Source organism: Azolla caroliniana, unplaced genomic scaffold, assembly GCF_043228905.1.
Source record: "Azolla caroliniana isolate FFs.n. ecotype wild unplaced genomic scaffold, voAzoCaro1.0.p SCAF_9, whole genome shotgun sequence".
Lineage (NCBI taxonomy): Eukaryota > Viridiplantae > Streptophyta > Polypodiopsida > Salviniales > Salviniaceae > Azolla > Azolla caroliniana.
Window position 1 is genome coordinate 10,367,100 of NW_028230444.1, and position 20,887 is coordinate 10,387,986.

General features: G+C 44.2%; 1 protein-coding gene across 1 annotated transcript; it reads right to left on the reverse strand.

The window, feature by feature from the left end:
* Positions 1-581: 581 nt before the first annotated feature.
* Positions 582-12,340, reverse strand: LOC147860152 (ubiquitin-fold modifier-conjugating enzyme). Its single transcript, XM_087324054.1, has 4 exons — positions 12,142-12,340; positions 1,688-1,900; positions 1,534-1,595; positions 582-984 (listed from the first exon to the last, which is right to left on the reverse strand). The coding sequence occupies exons 1-4, from the start codon at positions 12,256-12,258 to the stop codon at positions 846-848; spliced, it is 531 nt and encodes a 176-aa protein (XP_087180180.1). The 5' UTR covers positions 12,259-12,340; the 3' UTR covers positions 582-845.
* Between the last annotated feature and the right edge of the window lie 8,547 nt (positions 12,341-20,887).

The following is a 20,887-nucleotide window of genomic DNA, read 5'->3' on the forward strand; positions in this document are numbered from 1 at the left end:
AATATTTACCAATATAACCCTTTCTCTAATGCTTATAGTTAATTATGTGTAAACTCATCATCCCAAGTACATTCCTTGGTAACACAGGATAACATTCCTCAATCGCTCATTTCGTTTGTGTCCATTTGCTATTGGAATTAATTAACATAAAAAAATGATGTAAATTACATACTTGATGTAGTCAATGGTTCATATCCAGTGAATACTAATTATTAACATCCTATAGCCCAAAAGCTTTAATATTTGTATAATATGAATCAACTTGTGATCCTAGTCAAGTGATGTAAATTACCCAAAAAGCATCATCCTGATGATGAAACCAAGACAAAGTTCATCGATGTACACAAATTATTTTCTTCCTACGTCAATGGGCCACATACTAGCAAGCATTTTGCTTTAGTAATTTTGACATTGTAAGTAGACCTTGTCAGAATAGAAGACTTGCACATTTTGGTGTCAATGTACATAATTCCAAATCATCACAGTTAGAACATGATTAGTTAGTTGGACAATAGGAATATGCAGTTAACTAAAAAGGGTATAAACCATGAGCAAACTCAATATACAATCTGATTTCTTTGCAACAATATGTTTTCTCTATTGAAAAATGAAGGCTGAACCTAGTGTACAATGCTTTTATTAAGTCATGAAAGTTGACATTGAAAGCAAAGTATTTTTAGCTTTAACTCTACTAACCTATGTGCATTAAATGGAGCATTTAATACACACTCAACAAGAATATATATAAATATATCCAAATCCCTTTTAGGGTTAACGACAAAGATGCTTACATGTGTGGTTCATTACGGATTACAAATCAGCTTAATTAAGCAAAAATTTCTGTGTCAGACATTTGCACTTCCAGATGTTTGCTCAACATCATCTTTATGTTGGACCATTCCAGTATCTACCAAGTGTGGAACTTCAGCAGCTAGCCAAGGCCCCAGTCCTAGGCATAAGGCATGTGCAATCCCAAACCTAGGGCTGTCCAAAGGCACACATGCACACCATTAATGTCTTCCATCACATAGTTGTAGAAAAGAAATGAGAACTATACTGTCAAAGCATCTTTTTTTTATCAGTGGAAAAGTGACAGGATAAGATCACAAATAAAAGTCACGCTAAGTCTTTGCCCACACAGTCCTGAAATATATCATCAAGCATAATCTTTTTCAACACATAATAGGGCTATTTTATCACATGTATCGTAAGTGGCTTAAAAAATGTATTTCTCTTTTTCAGTATATAGTAGAACAAAGCCAAATGAAATCACAAGCAGCCAAATAATTTCTTTGCCCAAACTGGCTTGAGAGTACTGTCTAGCATAACATTTTTCACCACGTTTAGCTGACTGAATCAACCCAATTCTTTGCCCATAATGGCTTGAAGGCACATCTTTTACGACATGGTAGTAAAGAACTAAATAAAATCAGAATTGAGACACCAATTCAGTGCGCACAACGGGTTAAAGAAGCCAATCTTTTTTATCGCTTAATAGTAAAAAAGAACTGAATGCAATCTTACGAGTCATACCAATTCTTAGCCCATAAAGGCTTGAAATGTATTGTTAAGCATATCTTTCCACCCCGATACATCTGCAAAAATCGTGCGAATAGTATTATTAAAGCACGTTAAGAAAGGAAAAAGGGAGAGGGTAAAATACAACATTAGTGTTGAGTGGACAAACCTTTGCAGTCTTTCCATCTAATTCCGGAAGCTCGAGTTCAGGTGCCGTTGCTGGGTAGGTCACAGGGATATCAAACTGCAGATCAAATTCATATTTCAAGAGATTGTGAATATACCAGCACTTTCCTTTCCATTGTGTGCCATCTGCATTCGCTGATATTCTGAACCAGTCATTGTCATTGGCTTTGTTCATCTCCATGTACTTAATTAAGGCCTGTTGCAGCAGGACACAAAACAAAAATGGTATGAATTTTGTTTTCCTACTTCCATTCAGAAACTTTAGAATCTAACGGTAAGACTTTCTTAATCACTAACCTGGATTTTACACATTCCAATTTGGGGAAATTAAAAGTTTCACTTTCTGCATTTCATTTTTCAGAAATTAAGAATCAACCTAACGTTTTGATGATGTATAGCTCAGCTCACAGGTACAAAACAGCCTCTTTTACAAGCAATGAATAAGATTGCCAAAGTTTCTAGGACTCACAAAAGAACCCAGGAAGAAGTTTCAGGAGTCTCATTTTTATGTCATTTCCAATGATTCTGTTTGTAGGGTTATTTCAGCGTCTTGGAACACCACAGTGCCCTGGCATAATCAAGTTCAGGACAGAAAAAGGGGATGCCATCCTTGGACTGTTCCACATTGATATGCCTAACTCAAAGAGATGGCACATGAATCATGAACTTTTGGAAAGAGGTGTTTGTCAGTATCAGTGCACATTGGAGATAACTTCATCATGATCAAGGATGCTTTGGAGTTAATGAGTGATAGACAATTCCATTGAAAAGGCAGAGCTCACTTATGGTTAGTTCTTTGAATTTTCAGATATTTGGCATGACGCTTTTACATGGCCTCCAGCTTCGTTATGGTACTCCTATTCCTGCTGAATTGGTGGGTTGGCGCAAGTAACCTATTACAGATAGACCACTTTTATGCCTAGAAATGGGTCAGGGAGCTCAGAGACTCTATTTTGATATCATCAGGTACCACACTTTCTGACCATTCAGCAATGACCTTGGCCATGGAGGGGCACCCACCCAGGGCACGCGCTGGACAATCTCTCGTAGAGAAACCAAGGATGTCAAGAGCAGCGATTTGGGTGCTTTGGATCTCATTGAAGTGAGGATTCTAGCCGCAGCCCATGGGCCATTCATAAGAGGAACCATACAGAGGTTGCATTTAGAAGCAGCCTGACCTATCTTTGGCACCTTTGGGAGGCCTCCCTGAACCATACCAATATTAAGGCATTCATTTGTGCTGACTTGTTCCCTCCTACATGGAGGAAGAGGTCCAAATATTTATTTGGGTCTATGCTTTGTTTACCCACATTATATGTGGATGTGTATGTTGTAATGGGTCTAAATTATGTTTTTTTTTTAGAAAGGCCCAAACAAAGTCTCCACTTATTGGCCTTATTAGGGGTGATAAGGGGTTTTAAAGATAATAATAATAATAATACTAATAACCCTTATTTTCTGCTTTGGGGCATGCTGAAGAAGTGTCTTCACGCAGAGAGAGAGAGAGAGAGAGAGAGAGAGAGAGAAGTAGCAGCAGCCAGCTACTTTTCCAGCCCTGATCAACAACTAAACGGCCCTGTCCCAACTATTGTTCCACCATATTTAGTATGTTGTTACTATTGAGCGAGCAAGCTCAACGTGGGCTGGATCAGTGAGCAGATCCGTGCGGAGCCAGTAGGCCTCGTTGAGAGCAAAAATGGTAGAAAGCTTGGGAGATAAACTCTCCACCATTGTTGGACCTGATCTTTCGAACTTTCTTTGATGTCTCGTTCTCAACAAAAGCTACCCATTCTTGAAATTTGGTGAAGGCTTGAGATTTCTCTACAAGAAAATAAACCCAAACCTTGCAGGAGAAATCATCAATTATAAGCATGAAGTAGCGTGCACTACCAAGAGTAGTGGTTTTCATGGGACCACAAAGATCCATGTGCACTAACTCGAAAATAGATGTTGCGCGGTGAGTGGCTTCATGAGAGAAAGGCTCTCGATGTTGCTTGCCATGAAGACAAGCAACACATGGGGTATTGGGAGTTTTGAAAATAGGCCAACCCTCAGCTAGTTGTGAAGAGGAGAGCTTTGTAGAGAATCGTAGTTGAGGTGACTGAACCTAGCATGCCACAACGTGGGATCTTCTTGTGCCACCAAGCATGAAAGCCTTGAAGAAGATGAGATTTGGATTTTTCTAAGGGGCTATGGGAACTTTTCAGGCGATATAAACCCCCTTCTTGTGTGCCACTAGCTACAATTTGTAGGCTATTGGTGTCAATGACTTCCAGAACTGAGTTATCAAAGTAGACTCCATAACCTTGCTTAGTGATTTGGTAGACCGAAAGTAGTTTGGCACGAGATGTGAGGCACATGTAGCACATCTTGAAGAACGGCAAGTTTGTCATTTGAAGAAGTGTTAAGAAACAAATTACCCACACAAGAATGTTGGAGGGTGGCAACTCCAGACCTGCACTCTCTTTCCTCTTTATTATCTCTGTTCTACATTCTCTCTTCCTAGATTCTTCTCTCTCTACAATCTGCAACGCTTTAAATGCTTTTTTTCTCTTCCACTTTTTCCAAGATATTCCCTCTTATTCCTAGTTTATTGTACCTATTTCAAAGTACAAGACTCACTTAACTACCAAACAACCATTTCATTGCTGCAAATTGTCCAGTTGTAGCTCAAGAGGAGGATATCCATGGCCTCACATGCTACCATTGTTTCATCAACCATTCCCCAACTCCCCAAAGAGTCCATCTTGGATGGGAACAATTACTTGGATTGGGAACTGTAAATAAAGACCTTGCTACAGTACCATTGTCTATGGAATGTAATCAATGGTAGTGACAAGAAACCACCGGTAATTTCATCCTCTTCAACCAAAATCAGTTGGCTCATCTAACGCTGAGATTGAAGCTTGGCTAGATAAGGATTCTCGTGCTCATGCTTTCCTCATGTTTAATATTAAACCGAGCATTGCTCGTCAATTTCAAGATACAAATGAAGAGACCGCCAATGAACTATGGGCAGCCATCAAAAAGAGGTATCATCGAGCTAATCATGCTCAAATGATAGCTATTGAGAGCCAACTAACAAATCTCAAGATTCATGACACTCCCAACATCATGGATCAAATAACGCAATTTGTTACTCTCCAAAAGGAACTAGTTTCTTTGGGAAGCAAGTCAACTGAAGTTGAGTTTGTGCATCGTAATGATAAAGTTGCCTGAGTCATTCTCAGCCTTTTGTGACACAATTTCTCTTCTTCCCAACACACCTGATATGAATACATCTCTTGGCATGCTACAAGACAGGGCAACAAGGAAGAAAAGTGCTCAAACTTCCAATGAGTCACTTCAACATGCGCAAAATAAAGGCAAGTGGAAGCAAAATGGCAATTCCTACAACAAACCCAATCCAAGACCACCAAACAACCCAGCCTACAAGGAGCTCAACTGTCATTATTGTGGCTACAAAGGTCACATTCACCCCGACTGTCGGAAAAAGAAAAGGGACAATACCAAGAATCTTCTTCTACCAAAAGTCAACCTACACCAAAATCAAAGTCAATCCACTCAGCCAAAGAAACGGTTTTCCTTGGCATTGAGGAACATTCTTCACATTTCGCTAGAACTACCTCAACCATTGATGAGTGGTTAGTAGACAGTGGTGCCACTACACACATGACTTATGGCAAATCGATTTTGCATGATGTGAAGCCTAGCTCCTCCCAAATCTCCATAGGAGATGCCTCAAGCATTGAGGCTTCGTGTGTGGGTAATGTGTTTCTTAACACTTCTTCAAATGACGAACCTGCCGTTCTTCAAGATATGTTACATGTGCCTTGCATCTCTGCCAAACTACTTTTGGTCTACCGAATCACTAAGCAAGGTTATGGAGTCTACTTTGATAACTCAGTTTTGGAAGTCATTGACGCCAACAGCCTACAAATTGTAGCTAGTGGCACACAAGAAGGGGATTTATATCACCTGAAAAGTTCCCATAGCCCCTTGGAAAATTCCAAATCTCATCTTCTTCAAGGCTCTCATGCCTTGGTGGCACAAGAAGAACCCACGTTGTGGCATGCTAGGTTCGGTCACCTCAACTACGATTATCTACAAAAGCTCTCCTATTCACAGCTAGTTGAGGGTCTACCTAATTTCAAAACTCCCAATACCCAATTGTGTTGCTTGCCTTCATGGCACATCGAGAGCCTTTCCCTGTTCTACATTCTCTGTCTTCCTAGATTCTTCTCTCTCTAGAATCTGCAACGCTTTAAATGCTTTTTTCTCTCTTCCACTTTTTCCAAGATATTCCCTCTTATTCCTAGTTTATTGTACCGATTTCGTAGTACAAGACTCGCTTAACTACCAAACAACCATTTCACCCACTTTCCCCAATTTTGTATAAATAGGCTATACCAGCCTCTTTTGTAAAGACTTTTACTTTTGTTGCTACTTAAAAACAAGCTCTACTCTTTGGCTGTGTCTCTACTCTTTGTAACCATTTTTTCTATTGTTGTCTAACAGCCTTCTCACAGCTTGGTTGTGTCTATTTTGTTCTAACAACTGTTCCGTTACTGCTATTAACAGCTTTTCTCACAACAAAGCCTAAAAGCTTGAGGCATCTCCTATGGAGATTTGGGAGGAGTAACGCTTCACCTCATGCAAAATGGATTTGTCATAAGTCATGTTCAGTGGCACCACTGTCTACTCACCACTCATCAATGGTTGAGGTAGTTGTTCTAGCCAAATGTGTAGAATGTTCCTCAATGCCAAGGAAAACTGTTTCTTTGGCTGAGTGGACCAAGTTTGATTTTGGTGAAGGTTGACTTGTGGTACAAGAAGATTTGAGGGCTGAAAGCTGCATAAGGAGGGTTAAAAACGAGCACATGAAAGTGAAAGACTTGAGGGCTGAAAGCTGGATGAAAACATGAGAAGAAAAGGAAACTCACATGACAACTTAAAAGTAGTTGGCAGGCAGCAAGCCTCCAAAATGGCCATAATTAGTTAGCTGTAGACTCTCGAATCACAGCTATTGGATTTTCGGGTCCTACATAACTCCATCACCAGCTGAGTGTCTAGCAACTAACATGGACTGCAAATGTCCTTAATAAGCGTTGGGAAAACAGGTCCTACTGGATGGGAAGAAGAGAACGAACCGAATCGAAGGCACATGGGTAATCAATTTAATAGCCGATTCGGAGGCTACATTTGTAAATAGCCATAAATGTTGTATGGGTATGTGTGTGTGTGTGTGTATATATATATATACACACATATATATACTTAGGGCAAGTTGTTTGATAGTTAGAAGGAGTTGAATCATTGTTGTATAGTGACACAGAAGGTAGTTGCCTCTGTAACTGTGAGTGAGAGAGTGAGTGAGTAATAATTTTGCCGCCGTCTGCTAGATGACGATGAGCTCGAGGTTGTTGCCTCCGAGTCTCCTTGTATTCCTCTCTCGATTATAGTGATTCTGTTTCTCGGGGTTTGTGGACCCCCTTGGTTTTTTCCCTTTCGGGTTTTCCACATTAAACATCTTGTGTCTCGTTTCTGAGTTTCTCATTTTCTGTTTTTGTCTGTGTCATTGTCAATTCTTTGCACCCAAATATTCGAGAGTGAAACCAGTTGTGGCCAGTCTCAATCCTAACAAGTGGTATTAGAGCTATGGAAGACTCATTCAGCGGGTGTGGAAGTCGAAGATGCAGGACATGTTCGTGTGCAAAGACCTCTGGCTGCCGGTGCAGTTCGGAGATATACAGCCCAACAAGATCAATGCAGCGACTTGGGAAGTGTTGCATCTGAAGGTAGCCGCATATATAAGGTGTTTTATAGACATGAGTCTGTACAACTTCGGTGAAGAAACAGAAGCGGATGTCCTGTGGAAGAAGATCGGCATCATGTTCGAAAACAAAAACGCAATTAACAAAGTATCAATCTTCCGGAAGATCGTGAGACTGACGTATTAGGATGGCTCCAGTATGGCGGAGCACATTAATGCCTTCCAAGGATTGATGAACCAAACCACCTCACTAGAAGTACCTCTTGCCGATGAGGTATTAGCACTATTGTTGCTAGGATCCCTTCCGGACAGCTGAGAGACGCTAGTTGTCACATTGGGCAACGCTGGACCGGAAGGGAAGCATCCGTCCCTAGAGCAGGTGAAGTTGAGCTTATTGAATAAAGAAGCTCACTGGAAGGACCGAGAGTCCAATACCGACCTGAAGGCCCTTATCACGAAAAGTGACATGAATCGAGGAAGAGGCCGAAATCAAAGTCCCCGGAATCGAGATAAGTCAGGGACAAGGTCGAAATTGAGAGGGAGGCCCACGTGCTTCAATTGTGGGAAGCCGGGGCACTTCCAAAAGAATTGCCAACATTTTCGAAAGGAGAAAGGGGGAGTTGATGGTGTAGAGCCGAAGAAAATCCCGGACAAAAAGAACACCTCAGCAATCGCCGTGAGTGAAGAGGAGTTGTTCATTAGTGAACAAAATGAGGTCAATCTCGCCGGCGATGAATCAACATGGATGGTCGATTCGGGTGCGTCATTTCACCTAACCCCCGACCGAAAGTGTTTCTCATCATACAAGGCCGGAGACCACGATCTTGGAAAAATGGGAAATGAAGGAGCATGCCGAATCGTCAGCATTGGAGATGTATGTCTAATGACATCGACCGGGTGCAAACTAGTGCTGAGAGATGTTCGACACGTTCCAGAAGTCAAATTAAATCTGATATCAGCCAGTCGACTGGATGATGAAGGCTAGACGGGTAGCATCCAGAACGGCATCATGAAGTTCTGCAAGGGGAGCCTGATCATCGCTCGAGCCCGGACAACCAGCACGATGTATATAATGAATGCTTGATTATGCCGAAACGAGATAAACGTGGCAATCGAGACAACCGGGGAGCTGTGGCATAAGAGGTTGTGCCACATGAGCCAAAAGGGAATGCAAATGCTACCTGAGAAAGACCTCCTGCCGGATATGAAGAAAGTGCATCTTGACAAATGTGCCGATTGCCTGGTTGGCAAACAGAACAGATCCGTGTTCCGACTGAGGCCTCCGATTCGGAGGAAAACCGCCTTGGAACTCATACACACCGATTTATGCTATGTAGACGCGAAGTCTCATTCCGGTGGACAGTACTTTGTTACCATCATTGATGATTACAGTCGTAAGTTGTGGGCTTACGTGCTAAAGACGAAGGATCAACTACTAGGTATTTTCAAGGAGTTCCAGGCGAGAGCCAAGAGAGAAACCGGCCGGAAATTGAAGACAGTCCGGTCGGACAATGGTAGAGAGTACCGAGTGCAGTTCGAGGAATACTATCAAGCGCTGGCAATCTGGCTCGAGTATACCGTGCCAAAGACGCCAAAGCTTAACGGGTTGGCCGAGAGAATGAACCGGACCGTAATGGAGAGGGTCTGAAGTATGCTTGCACATGCAAAGTTACCGAAGACGTTCTAGGCTGAGGCGTTGATGACGACAACGTATGTGATAAACCGATCACCCTCAGTACCCTTGGATGGTGATATTCCACAAAGGGTGTGGAGCGGCAAAGACGTCTCGTACCTACATCTAAGGGTGTTCGGTTGTCTTGCCTATGTGCATGTAGCTAAAGATCAAAGGGGAAATTTGGTCCCGAAATCTCGGTCATGTATATTTCTCGCTACGGCGACAACAAATTCGGCTATCGGCTATGGGACTTAGCCGAGAAGAAGGTGATTAGGAGCTGAGACATCGTCTTCATGGAAGAGAAGACAATTGTCGATTGGGAGATTGAGAATAAGTCTCCAACTACCGAATCAAGCCGAGTTGATGCTCAGTCAAATCGAGTAGAAGACGATGCCGAATGGAGGCAAAAGATATCCCCTAAGAGAAAGAAGGGCCCCCCGAAGATTTCCAAATGAAGAGTGTGTACTGCTAACAGATAAGGGGGAGCCGGAAAGCTTTGAAGAGGCTAAGAAAGATACCCACAGCCAAAAGTGGTTAAGTGCCATGCAAAAGGAGATGGATTCTTTGCATGAGAACCACACATATGAATTGACCGAGTTGCCGAAAGGGAAGAAGGCACTACGGAATAAGTGGGTATACAAATTGAAGCCGAGAGATGGCGGAAATCCACCCAAATACAAGGCACGAATTGTCGTGAATGGTTTTCCGTAGAAGAAGGATGTCAATTTCGGCAAAATGTTTGCCCCGGTCGTGAAGATGACATCAATCAGAACAGTGTTGTGCATCGCGACCGGCATGGATCTCAAAGTCGAGCAACTAGACATCAAGACTGCCTTCCTTCATGGAGATTTGGAGGAAGAGATATACATGCACCAGTCGGGAGGATTCGAAGAAAAAGGTAAAGAAAACTTGGTATGCTGATTGAGAAAGAGCCTATATGGGCTGAAGCAGGCACCTCGGCAATGGTACCGAAAGTTTGAATCTTTCATGGTGGATCACGGCTTCAACAAGACACAGGCTGATCATTGCATCTTTTTCAAGAAGTATGATGGAGGAGCCTCGAGGACCATACATATCCAAAGAAGATACCATTGGCTCCGAGAGTGAGTAGAAGAGAAGGAGTTTGCTCTTGTGAAGTTGTATACAACCAAGAACAAGTCGGACATGCTAACGAAGGTGTTGTCGACCGAAAAGTTGAAAGAGTGCCAACAGAGGGTCGGATTGGTGAAGCATCCCATGCCAGAGTGAGGGGGGAGTTTGTTGAGAAAACAGGTCCCTCCGGATGGGAAGAAGAGAACAAACCGAATTGAAGGCACGTGGGTAATTTGGCCAAGGCTGAAATCGAAATCGAGAACCAAAACTGAAAATCGATTTAATAGTCGATTCGGAGGCTACATTTGTAAATAGCCATAAATGTTGTATGGGTATATATATATATATACTTAGGGCAAGTTGTTTGATAGTTAGAAGGAGTTGAATCATTGTTGTATAGTGACACAGAAGGGAGTTGCCTCTGTAACTGTGAGTGAGTGAGAGAGAGAGAGTGAGTAGTAACTCTGTCTCCGTCTGCTAGACGAAGACGAGCTTGACGTTGTTGCCTCCGAGTCTCCTTGTATTCCTCTCTTGATTATAGTGATTCTGTTTCTCGGGATTTGTGGACCCCCGTGGTTTTTTCCCTTTCGGGTTTTCCACGTTAAACATCTTGTGTCTCGTTTCTGAGTATCTCGTTTTCTGTTTTTGTCTATGTCATTGTCGATTCTTTGCACCCAAATATTCGAGAGTGAAATCGGTTGTGGCCGGTCTCGATCCTAACAATAAGCTGGTGTTGTAGCAGTCAGCTCCTGGGCTGTGAGCACACATGACCAGCCAGTGGTTGTAGCAAGTAGATTTTGCACTATAAATGCCCATATTTGGAGAACTTTGTCCTTAATAACCTGGCTGTTGTAGCAATCAGATCCTGGTCTGCAAGTGCTCATAATCAGCTGGCGATGGTACCACGTAACTCCTGTGCTATAAATGCTCACATTTGGAGAGCTTGTTGTGGTCTTCTTATTGATGGCTAATATACACGAGAGGTAGCAATTATCCAAGAAATCTCTGATGTCGACAAATGGGCTGGCATCATTGGGTAACGCAAACACTCAGAAGCTAGAAACAATCAAAGCCAACTTAAAGTGCTAAATCTGCACAAAGAGACGTGTCCACTCATACAGCCCCAATTTGTACCATTGGGTTGTTTCAATACAATGCAATTGCAGTTGTATGAGTATTCTTCTTATGGTCATGCATTCAAAGGGTTAAACATTTCATAGGTTACGGAATTCCTATCTTCATGTACAGAAAACGTTATATCGTTCATGATTTCAGGAGTTCCCAATGGTCCCATTGTCATGCATAAAAAAACATTCTTTAGTTCTTCGGAGAACATTTATGGTAAGGAATTCCAACAGTAAGGTTGTTTTCATGCCCCATTCCACTTCTTTGGAGCATTGTTATAGGATCATCAGATCCTAAACGAAAAAAAACTTCCCAAAAGCATTTATGATGAGAGGGTTTCTGCCCCCCCCCCCATTTCCACTTGTTGGGAGCATTATTTTAGGGATAATCTTAGTCTAAAATCAAATCATTTCCCAGAAGCATTTATGATGAGCTCTTATAAGACTAGGCCAGCCATCCTAGATGTATCACGAGATCAGATCAATCATTCACAGGTACAGAGTTTACGTGATAAGATCAAGGTGCAGCGAACGTTACAGATTACAGATTACAAGGCAAGCAGGCGAAAACAAGAACAAAGAAGATTAATAACGATTCCAACATATCTACAAACATTAAATGAATAATAACATTTACGGGCATTTAGAAACGATTGAAGATTAATACAGAAGAAGATTCACAGATATTTGAAACACAGTTACCGACAGAAAATGGATGCAGATGTCTACGAGGATGAAGACAGAGAAAAATAAGAAGAATTTCGAATCTTTACCTGGTATTCTTCCTTGAGGCGCTGCGTCCATTGCTGGCCATCTCTAGGTCCGGCACGAGTAGAGAGGAGAGGAATCTTCGTCACTGTGGATTTTGTGTTACTGTCCCAACCCTCCATTGCCGCTGGCTCTTGCAGCTACTGCTTCTTCTTCTTCTTCTTCTTCTTCTTCTTCTTCTTCAACAGCTGCTCCTGCGTCGATCTTCCGCGATCAGAATGTATGTATGTACATATGACTGTCACATACATACATACATACATACATACATACATACATATATATAATATACATACATACATACATACTGTGAAATGCACATAAATGGAATCCAAACCAGCTTGCTTATCTTCTTACTTCCTATTCAATTTATAGCCGTACAAAGGTACCCATTTGGGTTGGCTTTACTTAGCTACATGCCTCCTAACAAGGGTATGCTAAAAGGGTGGCTCAATGGAACACATGTACACCATAGCATGAAGGCATGCATGCTAAACACGGGTATGCTAAAAGGGGCACAAAGGAACACATGCACACACAACATGAAGGCATGCACTTGCATCCAAGGGACACCACATTTCCCCCCTGAGAGAAACAAGGAGTTTTACGACATGGGGAAAGGACGAGTGCTAGAAGATGGGCTTGGGGTAACATAGGGCTTGATGCAGGCAACATGGGCGGAGGTGAATCAACCATTGGAATCGCGTCGGAGCAAGTAAGTTGTGGATTTGATTGCACGAACCAAGGTGAATGGGCCGATCCATCGGTGCATGAGTGATTCGTTGAGACCGCGTCGTCGGACCGGGAAGTAAACAAGGATTTTGGTTCCATCATCATAAGTCGGGGTAATTTGACCCACGTTGTAGTGTCGCTTTTGGCGTTGTTGTGCAACTTGTAGGTTTCGAGAGCTTGCTTATCGAAGGAGAGGTAGCAATTGTTGGAGATAGAGCCCCCAAGTGGCACATCCACGTTGGTAGGTTTGGAATGGACGTCAATGGATAATTCTGGTGGGAGCCGAGGGTCACACCCATAGAGTGCTCGAAAAGGGTTGATCCGTGTTGACGCCTGAACGGATGTATTGTAGGCATGGGTGATGAAAGGCAAGATTTGATCACAGGTTTTGTGGCATGGATCGATGTAAGCGGCAATCTCCTGCTTGAGAGTCTTGTTGAGGCGTTCAATGAGGCCATTTGTTTGCGGATGGTATGGGGATGTAAACACCTGTTGGACACCTAGTTGAGTTGCAACCGCGTTGAGGACGTCCGCAAGGAACTGGCGGCCCTGATCAGATAAGAGTTGGACAGGGCAACCATGCTGAAAAATTACCTTGTGCAAAAGTTGGGATGCGATTGTTGGCGCAGTGACGTCAGGGATGGCAACAGTTTCAGCCCATCTGGTGAGGTATTCTATTATGACCAGGATATACTTGTTGCCATTAGGGGTTTCGGGAAAAGGTCCCATGAAATCCCATCCGACGAGCTCGAAAGGCGAAGTGACGGTGATGGGTTGGAGCGTTTCGGCGGGCTTGCTCGCAAGTTTGATGTGTTGACACAAAGCACATTGGTTGATGTAGGTAGAGACAGAGTGTCGCATGTTGGGCCAATAATATTTGAGACGTAATTTTTCAAGAACCTTGTGGAAACCCAGATGACCCGATAATGGGTGGTCGTGATAAAATTGGAGATACGTTTGTTGTAGGGTATGAGGGATGTAGAGACGCGGCTTGTGATGCTTATGAATGAAGAACACCAAGTTATTGCGGAGCATGAACCGTCATTGTGAGGGAAATGGTTGGAGGGAGTACAACTGATGGGTTATCTCTTGGATGGCGGGGTCGTGTTGTTGAAGTGTAACGAGTTGTGGTAGTGGCAGTGGAAGGTCAAACGTCGTGGGTAGAAATTGGACAGCTTGGAAATCGGCACAAGAGAGACTATCGGCGACCAAATTGGTTACACCTTTTCGATAGGAGAGGGTAAACTGATCATCTTGAAGTGCCAACATCCATCGCAACAAGCGGTTCGGGGGGTGAGGTCGATGAATAAGAGAAAGTAAGGGTTGGTGGTCAATCTCAACCGTAACCTGCCTACCATGAAGGTATGGGCGAAGACGTTGGAAAGACCAGACGATCGCAAGTAGTTCCTTCTTAGTGGTTGAGTAGTTCCGTTCAGTTGGCGTGAGAGTTCGGCTAATGAAGGCGACTGCCTTCTCTTGCCCATGGCAATCGGTTTGCAGGAGGACGGCTCCTAACCCATGGTTAGAGGCATCTGTCTGCAACGTAAACGGTTGGTCAAAGTTAGGATGGGCGAGCAACCCTGATTCTTGGACCAATATCCCGAGGCTAAGTCAAGGGAGGTGAAATAACAGGATCCCCCGAGCTGATCCAAGAGGTCGTCCACGCGAGGGAGCGGGTAGAGGTCATGGATCGTCACTTTGTTGAGAGGCCTAAAGTCGATGCACAAGCGGAAGGTGCCATCATCCTTCTTGACGAGGTGGGGTTCCAAAACCCAATCGTTGGTGGAAGGAATGATAATACCTTTGGTGAGCATATCAGTGACGGCAACATCGATGTGATCGTGGTCGAGGGGGGAATGTCGGCGTGTAGCCATGCGGATGGGAGTGGCATCCCCGGTACGAATGACATGTTGTAGCGGGAAAGAGACAGTAGCGGCATGTGTGGGTTGGGGGGCTAGTGACGGAAAACGAGCCAACAATTTGTGGATGGAGATTAACCACTACTTGGGACTGAGGGCCACTTGGACTTGGCTGAGGTGGGGGACATGGGGGCTATCGTGTAGGAGGGGGATAGGGGGAGCTTGTGGGACAATTAGTTTGTGATCCTCGAAATCAATCATAGCGCGACGCTTGAGGAGCCAATTGCAACCTAGGGTGAGGGGGAAGAGTTGGTGGGGCAAGACATAAAAGTGGTGTGAGAATGTGAGAGTGCCTAAAGAAGTATCCTACCGGCATCTGAAGGTGTTCGGGTGTCTCGCGTACGTGCATGTAGCTAAGGACCGGAGAGGAAAGTTAGATCCAAAGACCCAACCATGCATATTCCTCGGTTACGGTGACGATGAGTTCGGCTACCGAGTGTGGGACCTGGTCGACAAGAAGGTATTCTGGAGTCGAGATATTATCTTCATGGAGGACAAAACGCTCGCCGACTTCGGAGAAGAAGATAATGAACTCCGAGTTGACCGGTAAGGATCGACTCTACGATGAACAGTCCCAACCGGTAAGAGACCGGTTAGCACTCGAGGGACCAGCCAGTTACAGTGAGGATACCGAACAGGCTGAAGAAGAAGTAGAGGAAGTTGAAACCGGAACCGGCCAAGACCCCGAATCGGATTCGGATGAAGAGCAAATGGAGGAGCCGGTTACCGAAGCCCGAAGACAGAGATATCCTCTCAGAGAGAGAAGGGCGCCTCAGAGATTTCCGGATGCAGAGCATGTTCTGCTGACCGATGAGGGGGAGCCGGAAAGCTTCGAAGAAGCGAAGGATGATACCCACAACCGCAAATGGTTAAGTGCCATGTAGGATGAGATGGATTCCTTGCATGAGAACCATACGTACGAATTGGTGGAGTTGCCGAAAGGAAAGCGGGCACTCCGAAACAAGTGGGTGTACAAGTTGAAACCGGGAGATGCCGGCAACCCCCCGAGATACAAAGCCAGGATCGTTGTGAAGGGGTTCCAGCAAAAGAAGGGCATGGACTTCGACGAGATATTTGCCCCGGTAGTAAAGATGACCTCCATCCAGATGGTGCTGAGTATAGCGGCAAGCATGGACCTCGAGGTAGAGCAGCTGGATGTGAAGACGACATTCCTTCACGGCGACCTCAAAGAGGAGATCTACATGCAGCAACCGGAAGGATTCGTGGAGAAAGGGAAGAAGCACCTGGTATGCCGGCTGAAGAAGAGCCTGTACGGACTAAAGCAGGCTCCCCGATAATGGTACCGGAAGTTTGATTCCTTCATGACCGATCAAGGGTACCACAAGACGCAGGCCGATCACTGCGTGTTTGTGAAGAAGTTCGAAGGAGGCGACTTCCTGATACTCCTTCTGTACGTGGACGACATGTTGATCGTCAGACGGGACCAAGCCAAAATACGGATGCTGAAGAAGGCTCTCAACCGAACCTTCTCAATGAAAGACTTGGGTCCGGCAAGATAGATGTTGGGGATGCATATTATCCAGAACCGGTCAGTGAAGCAATTATGGTTGTCACAGGAGAAGTACGTGACAAAGGTGTTTCACCGATTCAACATGTCGGATGCGAAACCGGTCGGATCGACACTTCCGGCAAACTGCAGGTTATCCGGTGAGCAAAGCCCGAAGACGAAAGCAGAGAAGGCGGATATGATGAAGATTCCATATGCCTCTGCCGTCGGGAGCTTAATGTACGCAATGGTGTGTACCCGACCGGATATAGGATACGCAGTCGGAGTGGTGAGTCGGTTTATGAGTAATCCCGGCAAGGAGCACTGGAACGCGGTCAAATGGATACTCCGGTATTTGAAAGGCACTTCGCATATGTGTCTCCGATTCGGTTCCGGAAAACCTCAACTTGACGGTTTCACCGATTCGGACATGTCGGCTGATGTGGATACCAGCCGGTCTACATCCGAGTACGTAATGACATATGCAGGGGGAGCTGTTTCGTGGCAGTCGAGGCTGCAGAAGACGGTTGCATTGTCAACCACGGAGGCGGAGTACATGGCGGCTGTGGAAGCCGGCAAGGAAATATTATGGATGAAGGACTTCATCGGAGAGCTCAGTATCCGGCAAGATGAATACCGACTCTATTGCGACAGTCAAAGTGCCATCCACCTTGCTAAGAATGCGGCCTACCATTCCCAGACGAAGCATATCCAGCGAAGGTATCACTGGATCCGGGAAAGAGTAGATGACCAGGAGTTCACACTGACGAAGATCCACACGGCCGAGAAGGGTCAGATATGCTGACCAAAGTGTTGATACCCGACAAGCTGGATGCATGCCGGAAGAGGATCGGACTAGTAAGACACCCCATGCCGGAGTGAAGGGGGAGTTTGTTGGGAGACAGGTCCCTCCGGATGGGAAGGGAGAAGAACAATGCTGATAAGCAAACTCGGCCGAGGCCGAAACCGGATAAGGAGTACCCGGCTACGGAGAGCCGGATGGTGCAGACCCGGATGAGAACCGGATGAGGAGTACCCAGCTACGGAGAGCCGGATGGTGCAGACCCGGTGAGAACCGAATGAGGAGTACCCGGCTACGAAGAGCCGGATGGTGCAGACCCGGTGAGAACCGGATGAGGAGTACCCGGCTAAGGAGAGTCGGATGGTGCAGACCCGATGAGGAGTGCTCACCGTATGAAGAGACATATTAGTAAATATGTTTATGAGAGTCCATCATGGCTATATTTGTAAATAGCCGAAAAGTCATATTAGTATAAATATGACTTAGGGCAAACTTTTAGTTGTTGTTATTCTTGTTGGTGCAAGGAGAGAGAGAGCGCGGAACTGTGTACAGAGAGAGAGAGAGAGAAAGAGGTCGTTGCCTCTGTTGTAACCGCCGCCTGTGGCGAGGATCGTGAGCATGAGGTCGTTGCCTCCGTGAACTCACTGTTGTACATTCTAGCATAGTGATAGTTTGCAGCCTGTGGGCTGCCGTGGTTTTTCCCTTAGTTTGGGTTTTCCACGTAAACATCCTGCGTACTCGTCTCTTCTCTTGTGTCGTGCATTCATTCCCGTTTTCTGTGTATGATTTTAAGCTCGGTTGTGGCCGAGCATTGCGCATAAGGAGCCTTGAGTTCTCGTCAAGACTAAACACCTCGTACCAACTCCGGATAGGCTCGAACTCAACGCTGAAACTACCAAAGAGGCAATGAATACTCTCCGGGTCAAGTATGAAATGGTCGAAGAGCGCGTATAGACATTAATTACAAAGCATCGACAGAAGTTAAATCTAAAGGTTGAAGGGGCACTCGCTTGTGGTTGGAAAGAGTGGTCAACTCAACCAGCCAAGTTACAATTCTTCCGAGCAGATGCTGAGAACCGAAAAAAGGAGGGTCGTGGATTTTACAAAATGGTCGAAAATAGCATTCAGATTCTCCCCGAAGACCTCACCGAGGAATTCCAAGCCTTGGCACGCACACATAGCATGGCCATCGGAAACCTCCTTGAGGAATTGAATGATGATCAACTGTTGCTCGCCATTGAAATAGAAGGATATGAACGCGAGCGCCTCTGAGCCGAGAAGGAAGCCAAAGCCACGACACAAGCTTGTCACATCTTCTACTTTCATCAATAGAAGTGTTGCAACACAAGAGATGAAAGTAGAAGATGTGACGCGCCCGAATTAGGAGATCAAACTGATGGTCGAACATGACACAGAGCCAAAGCAAGAAGAGGTGGCTCCAAAAGCTATGGCTGAGGTTACAGACCAATGGCTAGGTTTATCGGTTGAGCTTCCCCTAGACGAGCCGAAGCAGGAGGAGGCAACTCAACCAGACAACGCCTAAGAGGTCGATCCGGAATTGGCAAACCAAGGGCTAGATCTTTTGGCCACGCTCAAACCGGACGAGCCAGGACAAGAGGAGGGCCTTCAAGAAATTTTGGAAGAAGAATAGTGTATCATAAAATATTTTCCCGATTCTTCCATTATGGATGGCAATAATTTCAATTTTTCAATTTCTTTGGTTGATTTTTGGGTTCGACGTGCAAGGCACTGTCCCAGGGCGTGCCAGGTGTTATCTGTGGGATAATAAGACAAAGGTGTGAAAAGGATCGGAATAGTAAAGTGTGAAAGGGGATGAGTAGGTTAAGTGCGAAAAGATAAAAGAAGTCGAGCACTAACAGCTGAAGGGAAAAGTAACTGAAATACAAGCAGCCGAAAACATAGACCGAGGATCAGGAGAGTAGTTGGAACACGCCGATGAAGGAAAGAGCTATATAACGCATGAAGGGGACAAGAAGGAGGGAGACATAAGATATATCTTTTTCAAGCTAGAGTGACTAAGCCAAGTCAAAGTGAGTGTTACCAATTATACTCGGGTTGTACTACCATTGTATTATCCATTCAATAGTCAATTACGTATATTTTTTGGGTCCGTCTCTGTGCTTGTCTCGTGTTCAATTCCATTTCCAATTGTGTTATCTCTTCTATAAGTCGTGAGTACGAATCCGTTGTAGTCGATTCTCAGAGTGTCCAACCAGAAGGGTGTAATGTTTCGCTCCCCCCTACTCGCCCCACCTTAGTCTCTTACGCAATCACGATTCCTTGATCCAATTACTCAGGAGGAGTAATCGAAGGTGTTCCCTAAGAAGGGAGTAACAATTAGGTAATGTCATGGCAAGATTTGCTCGGTTTAGAAATTACAATGTCTGGGTTGGAAAAAATTTATTTGCCTAAGTTAGATGTGACAAAGGCTAGTCATAGTTTAGTTGGTTTTTAGGTGTGCGTATTTTGTGGATAAAGATCTAACAATGTAGATCACATGTGCCTTTCAAAATGCCTCGTGCATCGTCAGTTACTGTGGTTTCCTCGCCAGGACTCTTTATTATTTGGTTGCAAATAGAAACGTCGATATATATAGATACATACATACACACAAACACACACACATGCATGCATGCATAGACTTATGCATGCATTGTATTGTGGGTGCGTGCATTTTGATAATGAGTTCCCTTCTTCGCCCACTCGTTCATGAGTTGTGTGTGTGTGTGTTCCAATGGTTTGGGATGGTCACACGATATTTATGTTGAAATATGAGAGAGGCGTAGTCTTTGTCTCTTATACCATCCCATGATGGACACCCACAAACTTTGAATCTTGGTCACTTGCATGTATGCATATGCTCGTTCATGAGTTTTTGTGTGTGTGTGTGTGTGTGTGCATTCCAATGGTTTGGGATGGTCACAATGACATTGTGCTGAAATATAAGAGAGGAGTTGTCTCCATTTGTTTTGCTATCTCATGCATGGATGGATGTCTTCAAGATTTGAATCTCGGTCACTTGCATGTATGCATATCAGGGAAAAGGAAGGGGGGTGATGGTGATGCTTACTACAAAGGGAACAAAAGGTCTCTCAATACAAACCTAAGTAACTCATGACCTATTTCTTGTTTTTAAGTAAGAATAAATCATGTCATAGGAATCTAGAGCATCATAAACTTGTGTTAAATGAATGAAAAATATTCACTAATCCCATTCAATCTAGTGGTAAGAACCATGCCCCATCTATGCAATGGCATAATAACATGCATCTACCTTCCTAGATGAAACATAAAAAGCACTTTCTATCTAACACTTTTTCATCGAGCCATTCTTTGAATAACCAAGTTCTAGTTAAAAAATGATAGCATGTCTGAATGCAAATAACACTTCGAAAGAGTTGTTGAGGATACATATTCATCGATCAATTCAAGGTGCCCTCTCGCCATCAAATACTTTTGAAATGTCCCCCACCCCAACCTTGTTTTGCCTGTACTCATCTCGTGAAGAAGAAGAAGAAGGATGCTGAGATGAGTTGTAGGTTTTGATCGAAATTTATAAGAGCATTAGTTGCACGTGGGGGCCACCATGGCATTAGTCTTAGCCACTTAGATGTCCGAGTAAACCAATCAATAAATAGATTTATGGAACTAATTGAGGTTAAGAGCAAATTAGAGATAAAAAGTCAATTGGAAGGAAAATAGAGAAAGGACCTATGAGACCAAAATATTACATTTCACGTGATACATGTGAAAGTTAGTAGCGACTCTTG